General features: G+C 49.1%; 1 protein-coding gene across 2 annotated transcripts in view; it reads right to left on the bottom strand.

Annotated features, from left to right (window-relative positions):
* Window positions 1-25,257, bottom strand: part of PHLPP2 (PH domain and leucine rich repeat protein phosphatase 2) — a 704,566-nt gene that overhangs the window by 70,386 nt on the left and 608,923 nt on the right. For both annotated transcript variants that reach the window (XM_078669274.1, XM_078669275.1), the window contains one exon: window positions 3,553-3,747. In XM_078669274.1, coding sequence (XP_078525400.1) covers window positions 3,553-3,747 — 195 coding nt within the window. The remainder of the gene's footprint in view (window positions 1-3,552; window positions 3,748-25,257) is intronic.

Genomic DNA, 25,257 nt, shown 5'->3' with positions numbered 1-25,257 from the left:
GTCTCCAACTCCCCATCCCAGTAGGTCATCCCAGGAGGTGCACTTTAGTGCAGTACTCATCTGTCTATCATTTTTGAGGGTTGCATTTAGCTGCGAGATAAAAACTTTGGAGGCGCCGGGATCTAGAATCACTTGCAAGACTTGGGGCTCCCCCAGTTCCTCCGGGAATGATGTCCAAATCTCAGCTGCCATGCGGGATATGCTCGCATATTGCAAAAACTATCAACGATCTATGCCGTAATCAGTTTCAACTTCCTACAACTGACAAAGTTGCTGTGTAGTAATCAGTCTCATGCTCTCTGGCAACCACCCTCCAGCAATTTAGTAACATCCATGGAGTTTCGAATATGCAAGAAGGGGGACAGCCACCAAATCGGGAGGAGCCTGGCATAGAGCACTCACTTTAGAATCTGCGTGACCACTTTTCCCCATGTTTGGGCCACTTGTATGACAGTAAATGGAGTCCCCACCGGAAGTCTGTGCAGCACACGAGCAGCTTTCGAATCTCAGTAACTACAGTGGAGCCAGACAGCAATTTCATCTCCCAGTTACGTCTGTCGTCACACCATACAGCTGTGTACTGAACTAGGCCTGCAAGGTAGTACATTTTGAGGTCCGGGAGACCAAGCATACCCCAGCAAACATCCAATTTCAGGATCTCCAGGCGGGCCCTGCTCCTCTATCCCACCCACACCCAGGTTACCAACAACCTATTGAAGCTTATTTTCCTAGTTATTAGACTACAGCAAACTCTGGTTGTTCAGGCTCTCTTGAAGAGGTGTAATGTGCATCCTCGCTAAGTACAATAAGAACACGGGAGGCCATCAAGCCGAGAAGAGATTAAATCTAGCTGTATGATTATCTCAACAAGTGCAAAAAAGTTCTGGTGAAGTGATGGTATTCTCTGTACTGAAGGATATACTTGTATCATTTGTTTATGATAAGGATTCACAACTTCCGAATATGTTAGATTAAAATGGACTGATTTTTGGAGTCCCTGATCTTTTAGTAGTCTTTGGTGGTGTCAACGCCTTTTAGTAAATCTGCCAGTGAGCTGCTTTTAAATGCCAATCATTAAGAAAGAACTAAATGAATGCATCTTCCTTTTAAGGAAGGTTACCACCATTGTCCCATTTAGAGAATGCTTCAGTGTTAACTTGTATTGATTGTCTCAGTCTTTAGTCCTGAATACCTCTTATGTTTTTTTCACTATAAGTATGTGCAGGAATGTGTCTTGCATCAGATCTATTGTGCACATCCTTCTACTGGATAAATCTGAAGGTACATTTGGTGCAACAACATCATTCTTGTTTCCTGGAATTTTCATTCCAAAGACAATTGTTATTCTTAGTAGAGTGGGCCTGTATTCCTTCTTTAAGTCTTACTTCCTGACAAGGAAATAACAACTGTATGCTTCCTGAACTTTCTTATGTATGGGAACTACTATTGCTCTTTTTTGTAGGATGTCTACTTCTCCCACCGAGGGCAAGCAATGGTTTTGTGTTTTCTGGAGAAATATTCAGAGAAGCTCGCCTGAACCAGACAACATATTTGGGTTGCTCTTTGTTTGTCATCTATGATTCTTTGTTAAGTTCCGTCACACTAAAAGATAATATGAGTGTTTACTCCACTGGACTCCACGTGTGGTTGGTGCTCAAAGTTACCATCCCTGCTCTGGGTGTACATCTTCGGTAGTAGAGCTTATTTCTAGGTTGTTGAAGGTACTGTGATCTGTGCATTGAGGGTGCCAGAACCTGCTGACGGAACTACCCCTACATTTGGGTCAGTAAGCAAGAAACCTCACCATGGGTTTGATACTGATGCCTTAGTAACATAACCATGAATATACAAGCTGAATGACAATGAACGTGAAAAAGGAAAATCCAAATTATTTTGCTGCACATCCACCATCAGCAATGAACGATGAAGCTATGATGACAAGTGGAGGGGGGGGAGGGGGGGTCAGGGCAGCTTTTAAGAAAGGGGATTTGTTCAAAAGCCCTGTGTTTCTTCTGCTGAAGATACATGTATATTTCAACCAAGGCTGGTGTGAGAAAGGTTTCCAGTGTGGGCGCTAGAAGACTTAAAGCTAACAGCGTTAGTTGTCTGGCCTTGACTTTGTGTTGGATTGTCTCAAAAATGGATTGGATGGAGAAATTTTCAGTGAACAGTAAAATAATTGACCAGTTGTTGAGGTTGGATTATAGCCTATATTCATGCCAGACATACCTTTTTATGGAGCTGCTGAGATTGAGGAAAATATTCTTGGTGGTAATCGGTACCTTCATTTCTAAGCTCCTGACATCGATGGAGAACCTAACGGCGAATGGAGGTGCCTCAAACAAATCATTGCAGAGACTCTCAACAAAGCTCTCAAAGTAGACGCCCTGAAAGCTAAAGTGGAGCAAAAGTGATTCTGATAGCACTCAGTTCTGAAGAGACTTTTGGTATTGATAGAGATGGTGGCAAGAAGGACAAAGGAAGGTGCATGCCTTCGTTCAGCTCTTTTGTTTGGTTGAAACTCTGACGGAGTAGTGCTTCTCCCAGAAAGGGACCATACGTTTGCTAACAGTTTCAGTTTAGCACACAAAATGATCATTTCTCTGTCACAGTCTTCTGTAAACAACAGTCTAACAAACGCAACACTTTATGGCAAGCAAATCAAGGAGACGTACCGTATGATAACTTTCAGTGATTTATTAGAACCAAAGCAGATTATTAAAAGGAGTCAACACAGTGACTAATAGCAGGAAAGCAGTACTTCGGAGAAGAAAGCAGCATAACAAATAGCCCGACAGCCTCAAAAGGTTCTGAAAGGACAACATATGCCCAAAGACAGACAGTAGATTGAAAAAAAACATTTATAATATGTACTTTGTAAGTAAAATAAGCCACAGCAAATGCTCATTGATAATTGCTCAGACAGAAGAAAAAGGATCTCCACTAATCTCTGTGCCAGAAAATCCCTGTTAAACTGCTGTTGCATGCCTGCGGTCTATCTGTCCCAGTTTCCTGCTTTATTCTTCCTTCTCTAGCATAGGATTTCAAATCAGTTATTTCAAATTGTCCACATCTGATTGAATTTGGTTTTAATTGCCAATTTAAAAAAATTAAAACGCTCCCTTTTACATATAATTGTGTGTAAAATCACATTTTGGAAATAATTTTTGTTCTTTAAAAAGTGTTTTGGGATCTCAAACATAGATAGATGTTACAGTTATGAAATCAAACAGGACCCAAATATATAGAAAAAATATTCACAGTCCAATTAACAGTTCTGCTTTTGTCTAACTGCTTTTTCCTTCCACACCAATTCCTACCCTTTTAAATATTGCTGTTCGGACAGACAGCTCATATCCCACTACCAGGTATCACCAGACACGCGTTATACAGCCTGCTCTGGCCAGTCTATTCTGATCCATTCCTTTGATGGATCTTCTCATTCCAGCCACCAGACCCACATTGTCAGCAGTTATTCAATCTGTTGACATGACTGAGGTGTAAAAACGTGTTCATATAACAATATTAACGAACATAGACTGCCAAACATACCTGTGAGACACAAGGAAAGTGTTGGACATGAAGGTTTTGTCATTGGTGCTCTTCTGGACCTCCTCCAGGAGCACATCTCCCATGGTGCATTGCAGCAAACGTGGAACCTCCTCATTTCTTTTACCATCAAACATGCCATAGAGCACATCAACACCCTCTGCAAGATCATTCACTGCCAAGGATGACACACAGAGTCTGCAGAAGTTAACAGCAGAATAAAAAGGAGAACAGCAAGGAAAACGTTACTCTCAACGTGCCTTCATTTCATGTAAAAGTTGGAAAATGCAAGTTACTGCTGTTTGTGCTTTGGCAATCTCAACTATATTAGACCCACTGATATCACTCTGGGTGGTCTGTCCAGAGCAGAAGTGAAAACAAATAAAACAAAATGCAATAAAAGTCAGAAAACGGTCCTAACAATACCTACATACTGGCATAAATATGTAGGGTAATTGTAAAGCACTCTGATATCCCTCGGGATCTTGTTTGTGCTATATAAAACTTATTAAATGAAATAATTAAATAGTTCTCCATGTATGTTACCAGGGTCTGAAACAACAAACCTATAGCCATCAGGACTACCCAACCTCTGCTCTAATTTAGGATAGAGCTAAGAATACCCCTCTTTAAGGAAGAACACTGAATCACAATAGAGTAATAATCCACCTCCACATTGAAAACCCAACTCCACACCCACTAAATTACCTATTGACTGCGTGCCTATGCTTTTTGTTGGAGAGTAGGGTCTGCTTCCTATGGTTACTCCCACTTTTTGCTGTGATTCTCTGGTTTTTCGACTTTAGTGTGGCTGTGGACCTGCTAATCAGGCCCACAGCCTTGATATTCTCTCTCTAAATTGATACCATGTACTTTAGGTACATACCAGATTGGTTACTGGGTCACCCTTGTGAGCCCTTGTATAGTGTACCATAGGTACCCAGGGCATAGGTGCACCCTAGGCCTACCAGGGGCTGCAGCATGTATTGTGCCACCCCTGGTTTGCCTTCCAAACTGACACCACAGGTCTGTTCACACAGCCTGGGTAAGGTGGTGTAATCACCCCTTACTTAGATATAGTATACCTATATCTATATATACATATAGACACATATACACCTATAAGTCACTCCTATGGCAGGCCTTAACAATCCTGGAGGCAGAGTGCTTGGTTTTATGTGAGAGGGTGCCCTAGCATGAGCTGAGCCCCTCTGCAGCTTTCGGAACCATCTCCTTATAGCTGTTCTATGATATAGCCATACCATATACTCTTAAGTGCATTATAATCCTCGGGGTTAATGCTAACTTTGGTTTGGCTTTATCAAAACATGTCATGTAAGGTGTCAACCACTTTGGAATACTCCCCCCCCCCCCCCGGCAGTTTTGGCGGCGGGGGTAGCATTCCACCCTTCTACAGGGAGAAGACATGTAGTTACTGGTTCACCCGGTTAAAGTTAAACAGAGCCTCAGCATCACAAAATGGATGCTGCTGCTGGACGAAACTCCGGCAAGGGAGGCCTGGACAATAGGTTTCCTGTCCAAGGAAGTGCTGGCACCTCCCAGACAGGCTTTTGTGTATTGGGGCAGGGAGGGCTGTATTCAGTGAATGCTTTCCAGACACTGCCTGGGGCACACAAGGTGCTCCATGCATTTCCCAGTTCAAACCGGTTGTTGGGGCACTCTGCCCTAGCTCTGGCGCGAAACTGAACAAAGGGAAAGGGGTGTAACCACCCTTTTCCCAGGTCCACCCATAGGAGGGACCTTAAGGGTAGTCCAGCCCCTAAACTTAGTATAAGTATAGGAACCCGTCACTAGGACTTTAGATTACCCTTGACGAAACTTTGAAACATAAATCCTGGACCTTGGACATTACATTTCGACTGGAAGACGGAAGACATCTCCCTTGTGGCCAAGGAGTGACCACCCTGTTCAAACAGGCACCAACGGCAACTTTGCCGGTCTGCATTTTCGAGGCTCCCGCCGGATCCCGAAGAATCTGCGACACAGGAAATGTAAATGTAAATGTAGTATACTTGTAAAGCGCACAGCTGCCCCAGCAACGGGGCGTCCCGGCGCTGTATAACTCTGGGGAACCCGTCCTGGCTTTCCCTGTGGGATGGTCCCTTGCTGGGAGTCCCCAAGGTGGAGCCAGGCATCCCCGGAATTGGTGGGGCCGTTGTGGAGATTAGGCAAGCTGATGCCCAGAGTTGCCGAGTGGAACCCCTGATTAGAGTAAGCACCGAAGCGAGAATTATCGAGTCCGCTGACCAAGGTCCACGACCCTGCCGCGTCGGGAATTGAACCCTGGTCCCAGGCTGACTTCTGCTCTCAGGCCTGCCGCCTCTAACCAGTGAGCCACACTACTCCACAGGACACAGACTTCCAGACATCTCTGACCCGACCTTCGCTCACAGCAAAGCTGAGACCAGTGGCGGACACGAGAGACGTGGGACAGGAACTCCTGGACATCCTGCATTTTGCAAGCTGCACTCACTTCACGAGGTAACGCAAAGTCGTGCCTTGGGGTGCTTGAAGCCCCAGACCCGAGCACCATTTGCACCGAAGCTCGGAGGCCCCCACTCCACGAGTGACCCGTGGGCCCCGCTTTTGCATTTCAGCTAGACGCATCTTCGCGGTTCCTAGTCCGTTGGCTAGTAAGCCTCCCGAAGACTTTCTTTTGAATCTAACTTGCTTTCCTGGTTGCTTCAGGCTTTCTCCAACTTCCCTACAAAAAAGTTCCTCAGACCTTGCTGGTCTGCACCGAAGCCAATCTCGACATCCTGCGTGGGTTGTGTTTGCCAAGGCTTGTTGGGTCCAGTCCGGATACGGACACCGCAGTAAACTAGATCCTTCGTGGGACAGCTCGAATCCAACTCCTGGTCGTTGTCGACGCCTCCTGGTCCTCGTGGCTGAAGAGACAAACTTCACATCTTCACCTGAAATCACCCGACATCTGGTGGATTCTTTCTATCCCCGCCCTGGACACTGGCAAGTGACCCAGACTCTGTCCCTTCTGATTTCAGGTTCTACAGATCTTCGATCCACCCGGACACTTTTCCTCTGGTCGCCTGCAGCACTTCTTTGCAGCTCTCCATTGAAAACAACGACGAAACCCGACACGAAAAGACCCCTATGCATCCGGCTTTCCTGGGTGAGGTAACAGGAGTACTCCGGTGCTCCCGTGGGTCTTGACTCTCGAAGTGTCCTAGTTTAAAAGGGTTCCATCGTAGTCCATCCGGAAGTGTCCTTAAATTGTAAATTTGTAACTTCTTCGTTTCCCATAGAAAGTCAATGGTAACCCGCGGCTGTGTTTAGACACTGCACGCGTCTCCCGTGGGCCTCCTACTTCCTAACCTTTGGTTGTTTAGAGTAGCCCTAGCGATTGCACAGGCCCCAGGCCTGCTTTCTAATTCTCTTGTGGTTCTTATACCACTATTTTAGTATATGGTTTGTGAGGCTCCTAGGGCATAACGTATACTGTGCAACTTATCGTATATTAATTGAGTAACTTGTATTGTACTTTTACCTCTAACCTCATAAAGAGTGCAGAGGGGTTGTGTTTAGAATAAATACATATATATTTGATATATACCTTGTGTGGTGTCCTTTCATTTGGTACTCAAGGGATTATAATTGGTAAAACAACTTGCTTAATATGCTCTCTGAAGTCTTAGCCTGATGACTGCTGGTCCATGCTACCACTAGGATAGCTTTCTATAAGGTTGATTTTACAACCACCATCAATAAGAGTCGATTAGACTGGTGCAAGGTGCCCACTAGAACTAGTGGACATCATATGCCAGGCTAACTTCTCACACTTTTTACCACGTACAGGGCTCCCTTACCTTTTGGCTTGGTACATGCTATGCAAATATCACACATATATACAGTATCCTGAAGAATGTATTGTACCAATATGAAAAATGCACATTATAAATAACACCACAGTGAAACCTCTTTAGGTCCTGTTTGACGTAGAGGGAAATCAGGTTTTTAAATAACACAACAACTTGTGATATGTGGAACCCAGGTGGGTTTGGAGGTGAAAGTTGGAGGGATACAGCGGTCATTAGACAACAAATATACACATCTGGCCTTCGGTGCCCGTATATTTATTGTCAACATACAGCCCCTCTCTGACACAAGGATGTGGTCGTTTAAAGAGCTTTCATAGCATCACTACCTAAATCCAAAGTGTCCATTATGATCAATATGAGAAAGTTTAGACCAGTATACAGCACGCTTGAACCCTTCTTCTCTGATGCAAAGAGAGAACTGGAAGACATGGATTCAAAAAGGGCAATTAGATTTCTACATGAAATTATTTCTGTGTCAAATTTCAACAGCTTGTACTGCATTAAAATTGCTAATTGTGTGCATCTGACATTACCTACGTGGCTGAAGATGAGACATGGTTTTCATAATGTATTTAATATCTAGGGAGGAAAACCAGCCCCTTCTGGGAGTTCAATATGTTCTCCATACATTAAACTTTGATGCAGCATGTAGGAAATATGTTTACTTACTTGTAATCCTAGTTCCGCATTGTAGGTGTGTTCACTCAATTCATAAACATTCCTTCCTCCTCCACGGTTATCAAAAATTGGAGGATCCTCCCTGATAGTCACACATGTAGAAGAGAATGGCAAGCTTATCCCTCCATAGCGTAAGTCATTTCTCAACCACAACACAGTCTTTTCTCTTGTAGAATGTGCTCTTGGCCTACTGGGAAGTGGTAGACCAAGCCAGTTAGGTAATGCTCTATGACTTACCGGTAATCTTCATTACTCCGGGTCCCGTTGTCCTCGTCTCATTCATAAATATGTGGAGATAACGATCTCCCGACAGAAAAAAAGGATCAGAAGAATGCTGGAACATTAACCCCGCCCCTCCCACCGGGAGTACATAAGGGGTACTTACCCAGCATTCCACCTGAACAACCAAGCCCAAAACAGGAAGGCCGTCCGTCCAGGAGGGAGGGCGGGGTGTATGAATGGGACGAGGACAACGGGACCTGGAGTAATGAAGATTACCGGTAAGTAATAGAGCATTACCCCCAGGTCCCTTATGTCCTCGTCCCATTCATAACTATGTGGAGGATACCAAAGCAGAAAAGCCTGCCTTCCCAAACAAAAAGAAGCCAACCCAGGAAATAACACCAAGGCAGCAACTGCAGGAAGCAAAAGGCAGAACCGGCGAAACCCCAGGCAGAGCCCCCGACAAGAGGGAGCCCCACCAACCCTGGACGCACCCAACAAAACGACTGGAGAACATCCAGACGACCAGACTGACAACCACAGAGGTCAACAGAGAAGGGTAGAGATCGGAAGGCAAGAAGAAAACAACAGCGAGGAGGCCACCCAAAGAGAAAGGCCAAGAGTCACCAGGCCAGCAAGCCAGAACCGGGCAACAGGAGCCAAACCCAGGCATAGAGAACCCACGCCATCCAAACCCAGGTCCCGGAAAGAAAAACAACCAGGGGACTAGAGGGCCAGAGAAACGCGAAGCCCCACCCAACAAAAACCAAAGTCGTCCCCGGGAAAAAAAGGGCAGAGAAGCCCACCAAGGGCAGGACCAAACCGGAAGAGAAGGGAAGCAAAAGACCCAACCCCTGAGAGACCAGAGGACAAACCCCCGGAACCTCACAAAAGAGCAGCAGGCCCCAAGAGAAAGGGGCCAGCAGCAGCCAACAGTACACCAGCACCCAGTCCGGAAGGCAAGACAGAGCCCACGGACAGGAAAAGAGGGAAAACCAAGGCACCTGGGAAGGAATAACAAAACCTGGAAGTCAAACCACCAGGCCCGAGAGACGAGGAAACAAGGCACCACGGGAACCTGCACCTCCAGGAAACCCGAGCAGCAAGAACCAACAAGGGCAACCAACCTGGACAAAGAGACCTGGAACAAAGAGCAAAAGGGAACTGGAGGAACGACAGGAACCCCAGACCACAGCTCCAGCAAAACACCCCAACCCCAAACTGGAGGAAACCCTAAGGGAGCCAACATCAACCACAGCCAAGCTTAACCAGAGACAGGCCAGGCGGAGACGACCCCAAACAGCCCAAGCAGAAGGCCGGGGCAAAAACACAGAGGCCAGTGAGACCGAGGGCCAACAACCCCCAAAGGTCCCAAAGGAGCAGGATAGGCCCACACACCACAGCATGGAACCCCAACCCACCAGGGGAGAGGAAACACGAAAAACAACCCGACCACAGAAGCAACAGCTGACAGGGAGGAAAGCACAAGCAAACAAACCCTCACAGCCCGGAACGACCCAAGGCAGGGAACGCGCAGGGGTCAAACCCCCAGGGCACAAAACGGCAACAGAGGACACAGCTGGGAAGCCAAAGCCGAAGCCAAGCAACCCGCATGACCAGAAGGACCCGAAGGCCGAACCCAAAACCAGGGGAAGGCCAAAGAAGGGAAGGCCCCAGCAGAGCACGGGCCAGAGAGCAAACAGCCCCGGCGACGCCCAAACGAAACACAAGAGGAGGCAAGCAGGGAAAACAGGAGTGCTTGACAGACCCAAACAGGCACGGCCAGAACCAAGAGGCCACAATGGCAGGAACACACCACACCCACAAGGACCGGAACCGGACAGCAGAGGGACCAGCCACCCCACAGGCAGAAAAGACACCCGCACAGAAGTGCCAGGCCACCCAACAAACCTCCAACACAGCCCCATCAGGACTGCAGCAAGAGCACAACCAGGCAACCCCGAGCAGGTAGTACCAAACAGAAACCAGCAGACCAGCCAAGAACAGGAGCCAACGGGGGGGGGGGGGGCAACAGGCAACCACAAGGAGCCACAGCCGAAGGACAAGCAGAAGCAACCGCAAGCCTGCAGACCGGGAGCAACCGAAACACGCCCCCCGGAACAACAGGAGTCCATGGAAATGCTGAGGCCCCACACCGGCAAAAAGAACCACTAGAAAGGGCAGGGACAACACCCCCACCCTCCTCAGCGAACCAAGCCGGAGAAGAACACTGCAGGCCAGAAGAGACCCAGCGGAGGCCAACAGTACCCGGGGAATCCAACCAGGCACCAAAGAACGTCCACCCAGCAGCACCACTGACACCAGACGAGACCAGAAGAAGCAGGGTAAAAAGGCCGAAGGAAGAAACACAGGCAACAGCCAAGAGGCCAACACAAGACACCCCAGGGGAAGCCAAAATCCACCAAGGCACCAGAGCAGACGAGGTGCCCAGAACACCACGCAGGAGAGAGGATCAGAGAGGACCGACCAGGGCAACCCAAGCACACCGGCAAGGAAGACAGACCCCGAAAGGAGGCTAAACCGGCACCACAGCGCCCGCCAAGAACCAGCAGCCCAGGGAAGCAGAAAAAGAGGAAATCAACCTTATCCAGAAACCCAAGCGGGCGACCCCACCCACGAGAGAAGCCATCCCCAGGGAGGAAAGGCCACAGGCAAAAACCCCGGAGGCCAGGACCGCAACAACCAGTCCAGGACACAGCCAAGAACCACGCAGAAAAGCAGGCAAAGGCAACATGGAAGGACACCATGAGAGGTAGCAGCAGGATGACCGAGACACAACCGAGACAACAACCAGCCACAGGCATATCCATCCAGGAGAAGCCCCAGGCAGAGACCCCCAGAGGCACCGGAGCCCAGAGCACCACTCCAGAGACACAGGGAAGGCCAAGCCCAGGCCAGGGTCAGGAAATCCCTACAAACTACCCAGAGAGCACCTACCGGAATACGAAGGCTACAGCCCCCGCAAACCCAGAGGGGACGCCGGCAGACAGCCCAAGGCAGCCACAAAGGCAACGCCAGAGCCGAGAAGAAAGAACACAGTCCCGAAGCTCAAGGAGAAGAACGCAGTGCAAACCCATCAAATGAGAAACACAACTGCAACAGCGCCCGTGCCATAGGCACAATGGAGGCAGAACACAGGACTGGAGTAGAGCCCAACAACAGGCCCCAGCCCTGGAGGAGCCTGCCAAACGTGAGGAAATGGCACCATGGGAGTTCGCACAGAAAGCGCAGCCCACCAGGCCAGAACCTATGGCAGACACAAAACACACAACCGAGTGACATGGTGCAAAGGCGCAAGTGCATGCCTCAAGGCCGTACCCACGTGTGTTACAAAAGCATGCACACACATCAGGGAGCACACAAATACATTCACCCCACACAGCAAATGCATTACATAAACATGGGAGACCCAGAGACGTACCTAAAATCACACGACCCTGAAGCAAGAGCACCGTCCGGGGCACAAACAAGGGACTCCAGGCCCCAAGACCGGCAGCACCACGAAGCCCAACACTAAATGGAGCCACCGGAAACACTGCACCCCTCAAGCAGCACAGGAGGCAGTAATTAGACCACCCATGTAGCAGTCCCTCACCAACAAGAACATTGCACAGCATAAGAGACTCAGCCCCTACAGTAAGGACGAGAATAGAACAACTCCAAGAAAGGGAACACTTGAGGGCAGAAGCGGGGATGTAGCTCAGAGGTAGAGCGCATGCCCCGCATGGATGAGGCCCCTGGTCCAGCCTCCGACATCACCAGCAGTCACCGTTGCAATACGTGGCGTACTCCAGAAGCCCAACCCACCATTGTGTGGGAATGAAAGAGGAGCAATCCCCGGTATCTCCAGACCTTCTGCAATGCATATTGTGGCCCCAGGTTTCCGCACGAGGCAGAAAGCTAGGCAGGTAACAGCACAAAGGGAAGCAAGGAGTGCGAAACCCATAGTATTTACATACAACCTCCTAGCCAACCGGAAGCAGGAGAAAGCAAAGAGGCAGAGTTGAAAGAACGCCGGTACTCCGAGTCTGCGTAGCATATGAGACACCACCGCCAGTAAAAGAACAACAGCATTACATATCCTACATTATTGCACCGAATTTGCTCGCATCATTAGTAACGGCCCACTGCCACCACATTGTGCACATTGGAGCTCCGGACATTGCACTGTGAAGCCAGGAGGAAGCAGACCAGAACACGGCCGCGCAGAGCGGAAAGCCCTGCGCCCGCATACAATCATTACTGTGGCATTCATGTGCACGTCATGGCAGGGTAACATTTATCCATAACGTCTGAACTTTGTTTGGAAACAAAAAACCGCTACACAGGACTTACTCGGAGTGGGGGCCGGAACAGGAAGAAGGCCCCCACTCCAACATCCAGCTCCGGACACCCAAAGGAACATCAAGCACAGCGCGTCTTCCACCCGGCCAGGCCACAGAAAGATGCGCTCAGCGACCCGGAAGCAACCGGGAGGCGCGCACCAGCCACAAAGGGCCGGTAACCAGGATTTCCAGCCAGGAACAGCCCTGCCTCGCAGCAAGCCCGGCAGGCCGGTAGGTAGACCACCAGAACCCCCCCCCCACCCCACCCGCGAAGCCAGGCAGCCAGGCGGGGGGAGGAGAGAAGAAGCGCACGCCACCCCAGCCCAGCAGGAGCAGCAGCAGCATCCAAGTCCATTCTGTAGACAGACAGAAAAGAAGAACAGGTGGAATGCGGGGTAAGTACCCCTTATGTCTTCCCGGTGGGAGGGGCGGGGTTAGTGTCCCAGCATTCTTCTGATCCTTTTTTCTGTCGAGAGATGGTTATCTCCACATAGTTATGAATGGGACGAGGACATAAGGGACCTGGGGGTAATAACAACAGACTATGGAGGAAACTATCCATTTGACTGCAGTTTGTTTAAATGATGACATTCAGATAAAAAGAGGTCAATGACTGTCAACAAGCTGATTAATTTGGCGTTTGTCTTTTGTCTTACCCAAGTAAAATCTCAAGACTATCCTAACATCAAGTGAGTGGAGAGCTCTCTCTGTTGAAGTAGAGGAGTTTCTTAAACATATCAGCAGGGAAACTGTTTGGATTATTTTAAAATCCAAGACTACCTTAGGTAGAAAAGTAGGAAGTGCCCTTAAGGCTACTCTAATGCAGTAAAGACTGTGCAAAGTTCTAATGCTGAAACACTGTAAGTTCACTGACCGTCCAAGCTGATATATTTTCTATAAAAAAAAAGTTCCAGGAAGGTTGCTATAATGAGGAGTTTGTGTAGGCTCAAATGCAGGTGCCATTAATTTGGACATGCCCCAAATTGAGTTCCCATGGGGGAGAAGGCTGCTGCCTTGGAGGAAATGTTTTCCCTAAATCCCCCAGAAAGCTTTAACTAGTGCAATCCTGAAGAACGATCTCTGGCTATGTCCTTTCATGGATAACATGATGGCAGCCAGGTGACCCTTTATTGATGAAAATTGAAGACTTGATCTTGCCTAATGCAAAGGTAGGGTGTTATTGCGTCTTCCTAACAAGTACTGGGGACGATCACTTTGAAGGCACCAAATTACAATTTATTTCCATTTAAAGGTACAGGAACGTCTAGAGGGATGTTGAGCTTCTTTGAGAATAATAAAGTAATCTGTCTTCCCTTACATTCTCAGCATAAGATTATGTCTCTAGGGAAGTTACCTATGTGGTTTCAGTGACAGGTAAAGCAGGCATGGAAACCACTACTGTCACCATGGCTTTAGGCTATTTCAACTAAATGGGATCAACGGCAGTGGTAGAAAAGTGTAAATAAACCTGTTGGACCAATTGATCAAAGGGGAATTGCCCATGCATCCTGGTTCTCATACTCTTTTTTTTTTGTCAAATCTGTTTATTGGCATTTATATTATTTAAACATTACAATAAATGCAGTATTCTAAACAGCCTGTACACTGGGTGGGTCACGCGCTTTCCACCTCTTCGTAAGGAGGCGCGATGCCACTACCATCCCCAGATCTAGGAAGCGGGACGACACCTTATCTTTGAGCGGTCTCTGGAAGTGGTGTAAAAGGTATTCAGGCCAGTTAAAGAGAATAGTATGCCCGGTGCAGTGCCTGAGGAGCTCGCTATTGTCCCTCCAGTAAGTGCCCAACCCAGGACAGTTCCACAGGAGATGGAGAAGGTCTGCATCCACCTCTCCGCATCTTGGGCAGGACGCGTCGGATCTGTGGAAGTATTTGTTTATTAGTTCAGGAGTGAGATAGGCCCTATGAACAATATAGAGTTAGATTTGGCGAAAGCGCATGTTTCTGGGGATGCGCACTGGGCTTTTAAGGATTTTCTCCCATTCTTTATCAGCGAGTGCCCGTCCTAGGTCCCACTCCCATTTGCCTCGAAGTGGGGCTAAATCCAGCTCCGTGTGTGTCTGCAAGGACGCGGCAAACCATCGGATCAGGTGTCTGCCCCTACCCATGACGTGAAGGTATTGCATGGTCAGGTGAAGCTCGGGCTCCGCCGTGACATCTCCCCACCTAGCCGTCATGTTTGCTATAAGGGAACAATGTAGCAGGAACCCCCCAGGGGGAAGCCCATCTTCTGAAACTAGTGTCTCATAGGGTGTCAGTGTTCCATCCCTATATAGGTCACCCAGCGACTGGACATCCGCTTCCCGCCATTGCTGTAACATGGGGCGTGTGAGAACCTTCCCTCTCGTATCTCAGGAGCTAAGACTCCAGGCGTGTCAGGGAAGCAGACAATGTTTTGCAGATGTTCCATGTGTCCCCCATGCAATGCCCGTGAATAGCCGCTTTATGTGCATCCCATTCCACCATGGGATCGCTCGCCGTCCCTGCATTCTCCTCGAAATAGGCTAGGAGGGCTGTGCCCAGTGAAAAGTGGAACTCGGCGTCTTCGAGCGCGGCTGGCTGCAGCCTCCACGTGGGAACGGGAGGCCGGTCCACCTCCCAGCTAATTTGGAATCATAGGGGGTTATGATCGGAATGTGTCCTACCCAGGTATTCTGACCTAGCCAGGAGCGGGAGCAGTGATTGGGTGCCAATTATGCGGTCTAAACGGACATGCAGTTCATGGACTGGCGAGTAGTAGGAGTATATTTTATCTGCAGGGTGCTGTACGCGCCATAAATCATGTATCCCTGTCCTTCTCTGACTCTTAGAGCTGCGCTGGTTAACTGCAGATCACTGGGCAAACATGCCATTGACATCTGGCAGTCCCTCCAGGACAACAATTGGGATCTTTTTTTATTAACAGAAACATGGTTTGAATGATACTACGAATCCCATCGTCACTCTTGCCCTTCCGGAGGGTTACAGTATCATTTGCGCCAATAGACCTAACGGTAAACAGGGAGGTGGCCTTGCCCTAATTTATAAATCAAAATGGACGGTCACCATCCCTCCTTATGATCAAATCGACTGCATAGAAGGACTGCCTTTTAGTGTTAAAATATCCCCGTCCACCTCTTGCTCGGGAATACTGATCTACCGCCCCCCGCACTCTAACACCTCACACCTGCCGGTTCTGGCAGATTATATTATTCAGATCAGCACACGCTATGCTAACTTCACTGCCTTAGGGGACTTTAATCTCCATGTAAACGAGGAATCCTGCCCCCACAGCAAAAACTTTGTTTCCACGCTGGCGGCCTGTAATCTAGCCCAAAAAGTATTACTACCTACGCATAAAGCGGGACACACATTAGATTTGATCTGTACCAATTTGACATATATCTTGACAGCCCACCCTATTCTGGTCATTTGGTCAGATCACTTCCTCATCCCTTTTGAGATTGATATTCCTTGTCCCAACAGACCTATTCTTACTCCCAAGGCCTCAGGGAGAAACTGGAGCCACATTACCTTAGAGACGCTCCAGGAATATTTAAAAAACTCACATCCTATCCCGTCGTCCGACCTCGACAAGAGCATTGACTATCTGGACGTCTGGATCGGTCAGGCCCTAGAGGTTTTGGCCCCTTTGAAACCCATTAAAACCTATAGGGCAGCACCATCACCACCTCGGTATTCCGATGAGCTCCGTCAGAAAAAAGCCTCATGTAAATCTCTGGAACGATCTTGGAGGCAGAATTATTCCTTGGAAAGCAAAGCTACCTATAAGACGGCCCTCAAGGAATACCGCAGACTGATTGTGGAGCACAAAAGGGATTACTTGACTTCTAGAATCAAACAAGCTAGCCATAGCACCAGGGAGATCTTCAGCATAGTCAGATCCTTTACAGACCCTAACGCGCTGACTCGGATTCAGGCTGCCTCCCAGTCCCTTTGCGACAAACTTTCGCAATTCTTTGAGGACAAAATTGAGAGTATATACTCCTCCTTCCCTATCTCCAACAGTGATGTACTGGAGGAGGAACCCATTACTTACAATTCACGGACCCCTGCCCTTTTAGAATTTGCAGACATATCTGAAGCCGACTCTTTGGTGGAACTCCTTAAATGTAAATCTGGATCACCTAATGACCCTTGGCCAGCGAAACAATATAAGAAACTGGCAGCTTTTCGCAATCCCCACCTAAACCATATTTGGAATGAATCCTTGAGAACGGGTAGATTCCCCACCAAATGGAAGCACGCTTCTCTGGTCCCTATCCTGAAGAAGCCCAATTCAGACCCAGACAATCCCAGTAATTACAGGCCAATTTCTCTTTTGCCCGCTCCTGCTAAAATCCTGGAAAGATTGGCACACTCCCAGCTTGCGAATTACATTGAATCCAATGGACTTCTGCACAACTCTCAGCATGGCTTTCGGTCAGGCCACAGCACGGAGTCAGCCCTGATTGAAATGGCTGACTCGGTGAGATGGACGCTGGACCGGGGGTCGAGGGCGGTGTTAGTGCTGCTGGATCTTTCAGCAGTATTCGACACCGTCTCTCATAAGATCTTGCTGAGAAGGCTGGGGGACCTGGGTGTAGGCGGATCTGTGCTGAAGTGGCTTTCTTCATATCAATGCGACCGCACACAGCAGGTATATACTTTCCCTTATGCCTCCTCCTCTGCTAGACCAGTCAAATGGGGAGTTCCGCAGGGCTCATCTGTGAGCACGCTCCTGTTTAATGTTTACTTCACCCCACTGGCAAAATTAATTGCGCAAACTGGGATTAAAACCACCTCCTACGCTGACGACATTCAACTACTTTTTACCTTTGACGAACCCTCTGCCTCTGCCTTTGATCCACTGAAATCCTGCCTTAGGGATATCTCCAGATGGATGGATCCAGGACAATATTGAAGTCCCCACCAAGTAACCATGGGAGGCCCGCATATGGATGAAGGATGTGATTTAAGCTTGCCAGGAAGGATGACTGATTCGTGTTAGGTGCGTACAAGGACCCCAGCAGGACCTCCAGACCGTTCAGTCGCCCCCGCACTAGTGAGTACCTCCCCTCTGGGTCCACCTGAGCGTCTTCGCAGGCAAAGGGGACACCGGCCCTCACCCAAATCAACGTACCGCGCGCATGCGCAGAGAAGGTCGTACCATAAATTTGCCCCCTCCAGCATCTGCGGAGCCTGTCCAGCTCTACCTGGGGTCATGTGTGTCTCCTGAAGGAGTGCAATCCCCACCCGTGTCGCTGCAGATAGGCGAAGACAGAGTAGCGGCGCGATGGGGTGTGCATACCGCGGATGTTCGAGGTCATTATGTTAGTGCGCAGAACTAAGGAAGTGGGGTAGTGCACAGCAATTTAATATAGTTAGGAATGAAGTTCCAAGAAGGGTTTGGGGTGCGCCCGTGGGGTTGTGTTCCCGTCTAGAACACAGGCGAATAGGGCAATAGTAGTGTATGCATATTACAATGCAGATACATCCCCTCACGGGGCACTCAGGAAAAAGTTCATTAAAGTTGTGTTGACTTTCAATGCTTTTATTTAGCAAAATGTCATCAAGGATAACACGATATTCAGTTCATATCAACAAAAGGTTTTTGCGAGGAATAGACGACATGTGTGACTCCGATGCATTTCGGGCGGAGCCCTTTGTCAAGGAGCGCTGGAAAGAAAAATCATGTGGGGGTGAGGATGTGCTCAAATGAATGCGCGCCATACAAAATAATTAAGTGTAGATCAATGAAGTGCTGCATGCACAGACGTGGGACGTGTTTGAGGCTGTGGTGGAAACCGGGCTAGATCAAAGTTAGCGGAGCTAACAAGAGAGTGCTCGTAATATTAAAAGGTCGTGAAGTGACACCTTAGATAAAAACAAAATTAACATGCGGGCCATTTGAAACTTGTAACTTACTGCTATTCCGTTGTAACGCGGTGCGTTATTTCAAAGGTCCAGGGTCTGTCTGAAGACGCTGGCGGGAAGGTGACTGTGAGCCGGTAAAGTGCAAACAAGTGAAAATGGTAGTAGGACTAAGCCAAAAGGTACAGTGGTACAGCGGTGGCCATCTTAGAGTGGTGAGAGGTGAACGTGGGGAGAATCAGATTATGAAAAAGGTGAACAAGTGCATAGGTGTTAGAAATTAAATAACGTGAAATTAGCTGAAATAAAAGAGACAATGCTAAGTCTATTACAGGTAACAGCTGTATTCAATTCGGTCATTTAATCCGAAAGGTTTCTGCGTTTGAAGGCGGAATATCCATTCCAGTTCTCTTGGTAATAGAAGTTTATTGTTGTCAATTCCTTCTCTTTTGGTTACAGTCTCAAGGATGATGAACTGCAACTGGGCAATGGTGTGACGAGATTTTCCTGAGTGCCCCGTGAGGGGATGTATCTGCATTGTAATATGCATACACTATTATGTTAGTGCGCGCCATGTGTAGGGTCACAGTGCAGCCACCCGAGGCCAGGGGGAGCCTCAGATGGGGTCCATGGGTATCCTCTCGGGGGAGGGGATCAGTGTGCCGCAGCTGAAACATGAGAACAATAACCATCAGTGTAAAAAAGTGGGCGAATTCCCAACAGGGCACACGTCCAACCTAAAATGGATATACCACTTAGTAATGTGTTGTCCCAGTGCAGTGGATATGCGGTGGAGTGTGCAGCCAAAAATCAAGCTAAGGTACACCCCTACCTCAGGCCCCCAGGCGTCTGAGAGGTGCTTGAGGAATGTTAGGGTGGAAAGCGCGCAGCGCCAATGCGAGCCACTCATAGGGAGCCACTGTGCGCGCCGAGCACTCAGCGCCATTCGACCGCGAGCCTGGAAGCGCTCCTGCATATTCTAAGCTGTACATGCTCGCAAGTCAGCGCAAGTACATTTGGCTAATGGCACATTTTAGCAGCGCACAGTACAACAGTTGTAAAAGGATATAAGGAACAGAGCATTTAGAGAGAGCAGCTTCTGTCCAGCCACCATAGCTCATTGTCCAGTCACATAATGTGGTCAGCTGTCTGGGCCATACCACGGGCAGGCCCATGTCCTTTGACAGCACAGTAGATGGGGAGGACGAACCATTCATGTCTAGGTCACTCTGCGGTCGAGAGTCCGAGCGGGTAACAGTGTTCACCACTCCCAATGTCGCAACCGCTTCAAGCGCTTCCTGCCGCTCCAGTCGCATCTTCTCCGGGCTAGGTGCGACCTGACCCAGGCCTGCGCCTCGGCGAGCCCCCTTCCTTCTCCGCCTCCTTGAGCGCTGCACTTGTCATCCGGCCTCTTCCGGGCCCGTGGGTCTCGTTCCTGACCACTGCCCCGTCTCTTCCAGCCAGTCCCAGACGTCAGACGGGGCATCGAAGAAGCGTGTGCCTTCCTTGGTGACTACACGAAGGTGAGAGGGGAACAGCAGGGAGTAAGGCAACTCCAGTTCCCTCAATTGTCTCTTTACGGTCATGTATGTGCTTCTCCTCCTCTGCACCGTTGCCGTATAGTCTGGGAAAAACATCACTCTGCTATTTCCCACTTTGAGGTCACCTAGCTTCCTGATTTCACGGAGCACCACATCTCGATCACGGTAGTTGAGTAGCTTGAAAAGGAACGGGCGGGGTCGAGCCCCAGGCCGCGAAGCCTGCGCCGGCACCCTTTCTACCACAAAGTGCGGGGACAATGCCCCAGGGGGCGAGAGTGCCCGCAACCCGGACTCCGTGTACTGCTCCAATTCCTTCCCCTCTTCTCCCTCCGGCAGTCCGACCACCCGGACGTTATTGCGTCGAGAGTGCCCTTCTGCGTCCTCAGCGCGGTCCTCCAGTGCGTGAACCCTGTCGATTAAATCTTGTAGTGCTGAGGCATGACTTTTCACCACAGGTTGCAGTTCTTGGACTGACAGGCGCTGTGTAGCGACTGATTCTGACAGTTTACGATGGTCCGCGTGTAGTAGTGTGAAGTCGGAGGTGACCTTGTCTATCCGGGCTTCTAGGGACATTTTGGTTTGCTCCAGAGTGATTCCGATGCGCTCCACCGGTGACAATACAGAGTCCATCTTGGCTGCCAGAACTGCTGCAGGCTCCATGTCGTCCCTTCTATGTTCCTGCATGTGGCCTAGGTCACCCGCCGCCTGTTGCTTAAGTTGGGATTTGTCCCTGAGCCTGCCCATTACTAACTGCTGTGCTGTTGGCATCCGCGCGCGGCGTCGGATTTCCAGCGCTTAGAGGAAGGGGCACCTCGCCAACTCAATGACTGCTGCAGCAATGTCAGGAGGGAGCCAATTGAAGAGGCGGGCTGTCTCCGCCAGAAGTCGTACCGAGTGTCCCAGGGGTAGGCCGCCGCCCTGCCCAACTCCAAGGTTCGTATGCGCGTGTCCCCCCAGACGTGAGTAGCTCCCGCTGTTGACACACACCTAAGGCTGCAAAAGCTGCGGTAGCGCAGGGGAATGGGCCCGGCGCACCGAGCACATCCCCAGAGTCCTGGCATCTGTGGGCGGTGTCAAAGTTGTCCCAGGAGCAGAGTCCGCCTGCTGTGGCAATGTCCAAAATGGCGCCTAGTGTAAAATGGCGCCCGGGCTCAGGCGTGTCCGGTCACCACCAGGCCGTGTGTGTCAACAGGGCCCCGCCGCCGAGTCCCGATGCAATCGCCACACAGCCAATTTCGGCGGTCTCCTCCAGTGCCCCACGTCTTCCACCGTCACGCTCGGCGCAACGCAATGGCACGCCGCCCCAATGTCCAGAAGTCCTCGGGGCCTTGTCAAGATCCAGTGGATGGCGGTCCCCCGCCCCTTGCACGGCTGACTCCGTCCCTCCCTTAGGGACCCTTTTAGCGCCAGCAATACCCGCAGGGCAGCGCTTCACAGCCAAAGTCCAGCGCCCGAGGCCCAGCGCCCGGGCCGCCACCCAGCGGGCCCATGTAGGAATCAGGATGTCTCCGCTCAGTGTCCAGTAGACCACCGTAGCCCAGAGTCTCAATGGTCCGCTTCTTGCAATGCACCGCGGGAGGACCCAGTGCTCTGCGGTGTCCAGCCCGAGCAGCCATCAGGCCCCCCCCTGCCCCGCAACAGCACCCCCTTGCAGGTGCCCCAGGTCAGTCCCCGGCCCAGCTCCTCACCGCACTTTTGTAATGGCGCCAGCCGCTCCCCGTTCTACGGCCGTGTTGCGTCCCTGGCGAGTCAGCAGCCCGAGAGGCGAGCGAGGACTCAGCCTCTCAATGTCACGGGGCCACGAGGGTCTCCACAGCGGACCTCAGCGTCGTCCCGCCTGCGGCCGCAGGCACCTCAGGCTCCGCCGCCCAAGTCCCGATTGTCTCTCCGGGCCTCAGGCGTGGGTCCCGTCCGATCCTCCCAGGCGCCGCCTGCCGCTTGCCAGTGTCCCCGGGGGCCTGCCTAGGCTCACCACGCATGTCGCCAGCCACGGGGGTCTGACATCCCTCTCGGAAGGGCTCCTCATGTCGTGGGCCGTGGATGTCTGGGGCCCGGGCAACCTCTGTCCCTTTCCAGCGCGTTCTCCTCAGCAACGTGGGGGGTCGTCAACGAGCGCCGAGTCCCCGGGCGTGTTTTGCGCTTCTGCCTGCCGGGTGGCGCCGCCGCGGATCCGCCGTTTTTCTTCCGCGCCGCTGCCTCAAACCGGGGTTCACTACATCCCGGGGGCTCCTCCGTGCTTCCCTTCACCGACTTCGCTCAGCGTGGGCACAGGTGAGCACCTCAATAGGATACATTCAGGAGATTTAGGGGCCTTGTGGACGGAGCTCTAACAAGTCGCGTCCGCCATGCTTGCTGGCTGGCCACGCCCCCCCCCCCTGTTCTCATACTCTTGATGCGAAGTTTGAGCATGTTGAATTTTGACTGGTGGCAAAAAGTCTTGAAATATATCCTGCAAGACACCATTGCTTAATGCCCATTGGTGGTTGTTGATGACGTATCTGTTTATCAGATCTGCTTAGCAGGTCTTGAGACCTGGCAGGTGTAAAGACGTGCCTGTGTGGACAATGTCCTCGCTAGGAGCCAGTGATGCATCACCTATGCCTCCAGACAAAAAGCTATGGATCTGGTGCCCCCCTGCTTGTTTAGGTAGTGCATTATGGTCATGGTGTCTGTCTGGATCAGAACTCTGTTCATTGTTATGGAGGGTAGGAGAGACTTCAGAACGAGATGGCCTGTTTTCAACTCCAGAACATTTATATGAAATAACTGCTGTTTCACTAACCACAATCCTTGACCACACACAAATTGTAAATAGGCTCCGCATCTCATCAGGGAATCATATGTTACAATCTTTGAGATGACAGGTCCTAATGAAACCATGTTCCCTTCAGGAGGATGGCTATTTTGCACCACCATTTGAAGCATTCCTTCTCCTGGGTGGATAGGGTCAATTTGTTTTCCCAGGTGAACTTCAACTGAGCCCACTGATCTTAAATGTACTGTTGGAGTAGTCCCATGCGGAGAAGTAGATACGCTGCCTCCCACAAGAGAGGTGAACAACAGAGAGGTAGGGGGAAGTCAGTGCTTGCTTTGGGAACTAGGTTTCCCTGACGAGGATGCCTGCTGTTGCTGCTGTTGACCTCTTGATCTGCTTGGGCACCGTCAATAAAGGAGTGTTGTTTTTATCATTGTGCCTGCTTGTGGCAGGAGCACTGACAGGATTGAATCCTCTGCATTTGGTATCCCTGGTCTTGGCATTTTCACTGAGATTTATAAAATCTCTTTTGCTTCCAAACTAACTGTTTAACAGTTTCAGCTTCTTTCTTTATTGGCTCCAGAACAAGTATGAGATTAAAACAGTGAAAGGAAGGTCTCGAATCTTAAATTGTACATCCGGCTTCAAAGATGTTAACATAGCCAAAAAGAGAAATCCCTTGGTAAAACTATATTCCCCTCAGCCAATTCTGCAGAATCAATCGCTGCCCTAATGAAGTTGTTTGAAACCAATTGACCTTACTGCATAAATTCCAGAAAGTCTGGCCTCTCTGAAGATTGTCTGAAAAGATCGCCCATGACTCCCATAAAACCCTGTAAAATTCAAAATTTTATTTGATTCAGACCTCAACTGAGGTCAACAAATACAAATCGTCATATAAGATAATTAGATATAAACTTTTAAGATTACATTAAAACTCGTATAAACATAATGGGTTAAGATTTGTGAATAAATGTATATACTTTATCTAATCAAGCTCCATGCTTTTAGTACAAATCTAAGAAACTCCTAAAAAACGTAAAGAGATTGTGGCAAATATATTCATTAGGAGGGGATTTGTACAGTCTAATTAGGTCTTGGGTTAAAATGTCGTTATATTTAAAACGTATTGGATTATATACAATGTTGTTGTGCCTCTACCAAGCTCTGATTTGGGGAGACAAAAAGTTGCGTGGTAAAGATCTTGTACTCCTCCGTTACACAGGTCGCAAATGCCTGAAGAGTGTTCATGGGACTTCCATCTGGAGGAGTAAAGTTTTAAGGGAATAATTCCTAGTCGTTAAAGAAAAATACATCGCCTTACTCTGTGTTCTAGTTAGAATTGTATATAATGTCCAGGAGTTTTATATACTATTGTTTCTGTGAACTTTCTAAAGTGCTTTAATTGGAGACAATGCTTCCTATGTAATGTAAAACGTGTTTTTGGCGTTGTATGTTTTAAAAAGATCTTCAAATGTGCTGGGTACCAAATCTTAAAAAGTGCAACAGTGCATTGAGATACCTCAAGGGCTATTGTAAGATTCCTATTAAAAGTGTATAGTGCTGAGTCTTCTCCAAAGGTCTCTTGATTTAGAATATATATTAAGGGGCCGGGAGTTGCGTGTATAAGGTTATAGCCCCACCAAAATAATATTGGAACTAGCTTTAGCGTATTAACTTGTTACGGAAAGCTCGAGACATATAGCTTCTGCGGGGACTGATTGGTTAACTTTTAGCATTTTTCGTAGAATAGTCCCTTCTTTTACCTCTATTGGTCGCCTAGATTTAATTTGTGTATATTCCAAGCCGTAAGACAAAATGGGTGGAATTTTCATACTATAAACCTCCAGCAAAGATTTAAAGTGCCTGTTCCCAGCGAAGCAGTAGAATCTCTGTAGTGCCCCAATATGGGAATCGGCCTTCCGCCTGAGATGCTGAAAATGGGAACCATTTTGGAGGTTGTATGAAAATATCCGACCTAATTAGACGTATTCATTCACTGACTATCGGTTTACCTCCCAGGGACCAAGAACACAATGGTAAATTCCTTCTACCTCTGAAAGGTAACATTTTTGTTTTGGAGATATTAGGAACCAGAAAGTTCTCTTTTGAATACCTATTTAATTCTTCCAACTTTCTTTGTATACCAATAGGGGTATGGTAGAGGCTATGGATTTCATTTTGTGCTAGTTTAGGGGGGAAATTATTGATTTGGGAAAGGTACCCTGCGAGGTCGCTTATGTAGATGGAGAATAATAAAGGGGCATGAAGGCACCCTTGTTTCAGGGCGTTCATTGTGGGGATTTGACTAGTAAGGCCCCTCTTTCTACCCATTTTAACTCTACACCACATTGCTGTGTGCAGAGATATGATTATTGTTAGGAGGTCGTGAGGTATCCCTAAACTCACTAGCTTTTCCCACAGCTTTGGTCTATCTA

The sequence above is a fragment of the Lissotriton helveticus genome, chromosome 12, assembly GCF_964261635.1.
Source record: "Lissotriton helveticus chromosome 12, aLisHel1.1, whole genome shotgun sequence".
Classification (NCBI taxonomy): domain Eukaryota; kingdom Metazoa; phylum Chordata; class Amphibia; order Caudata; family Salamandridae; genus Lissotriton; species Lissotriton helveticus.
The sequence above is the reverse complement of the archived record's forward strand: the minus strand, read 5'-3'. Positions and strand labels throughout refer to the sequence as shown.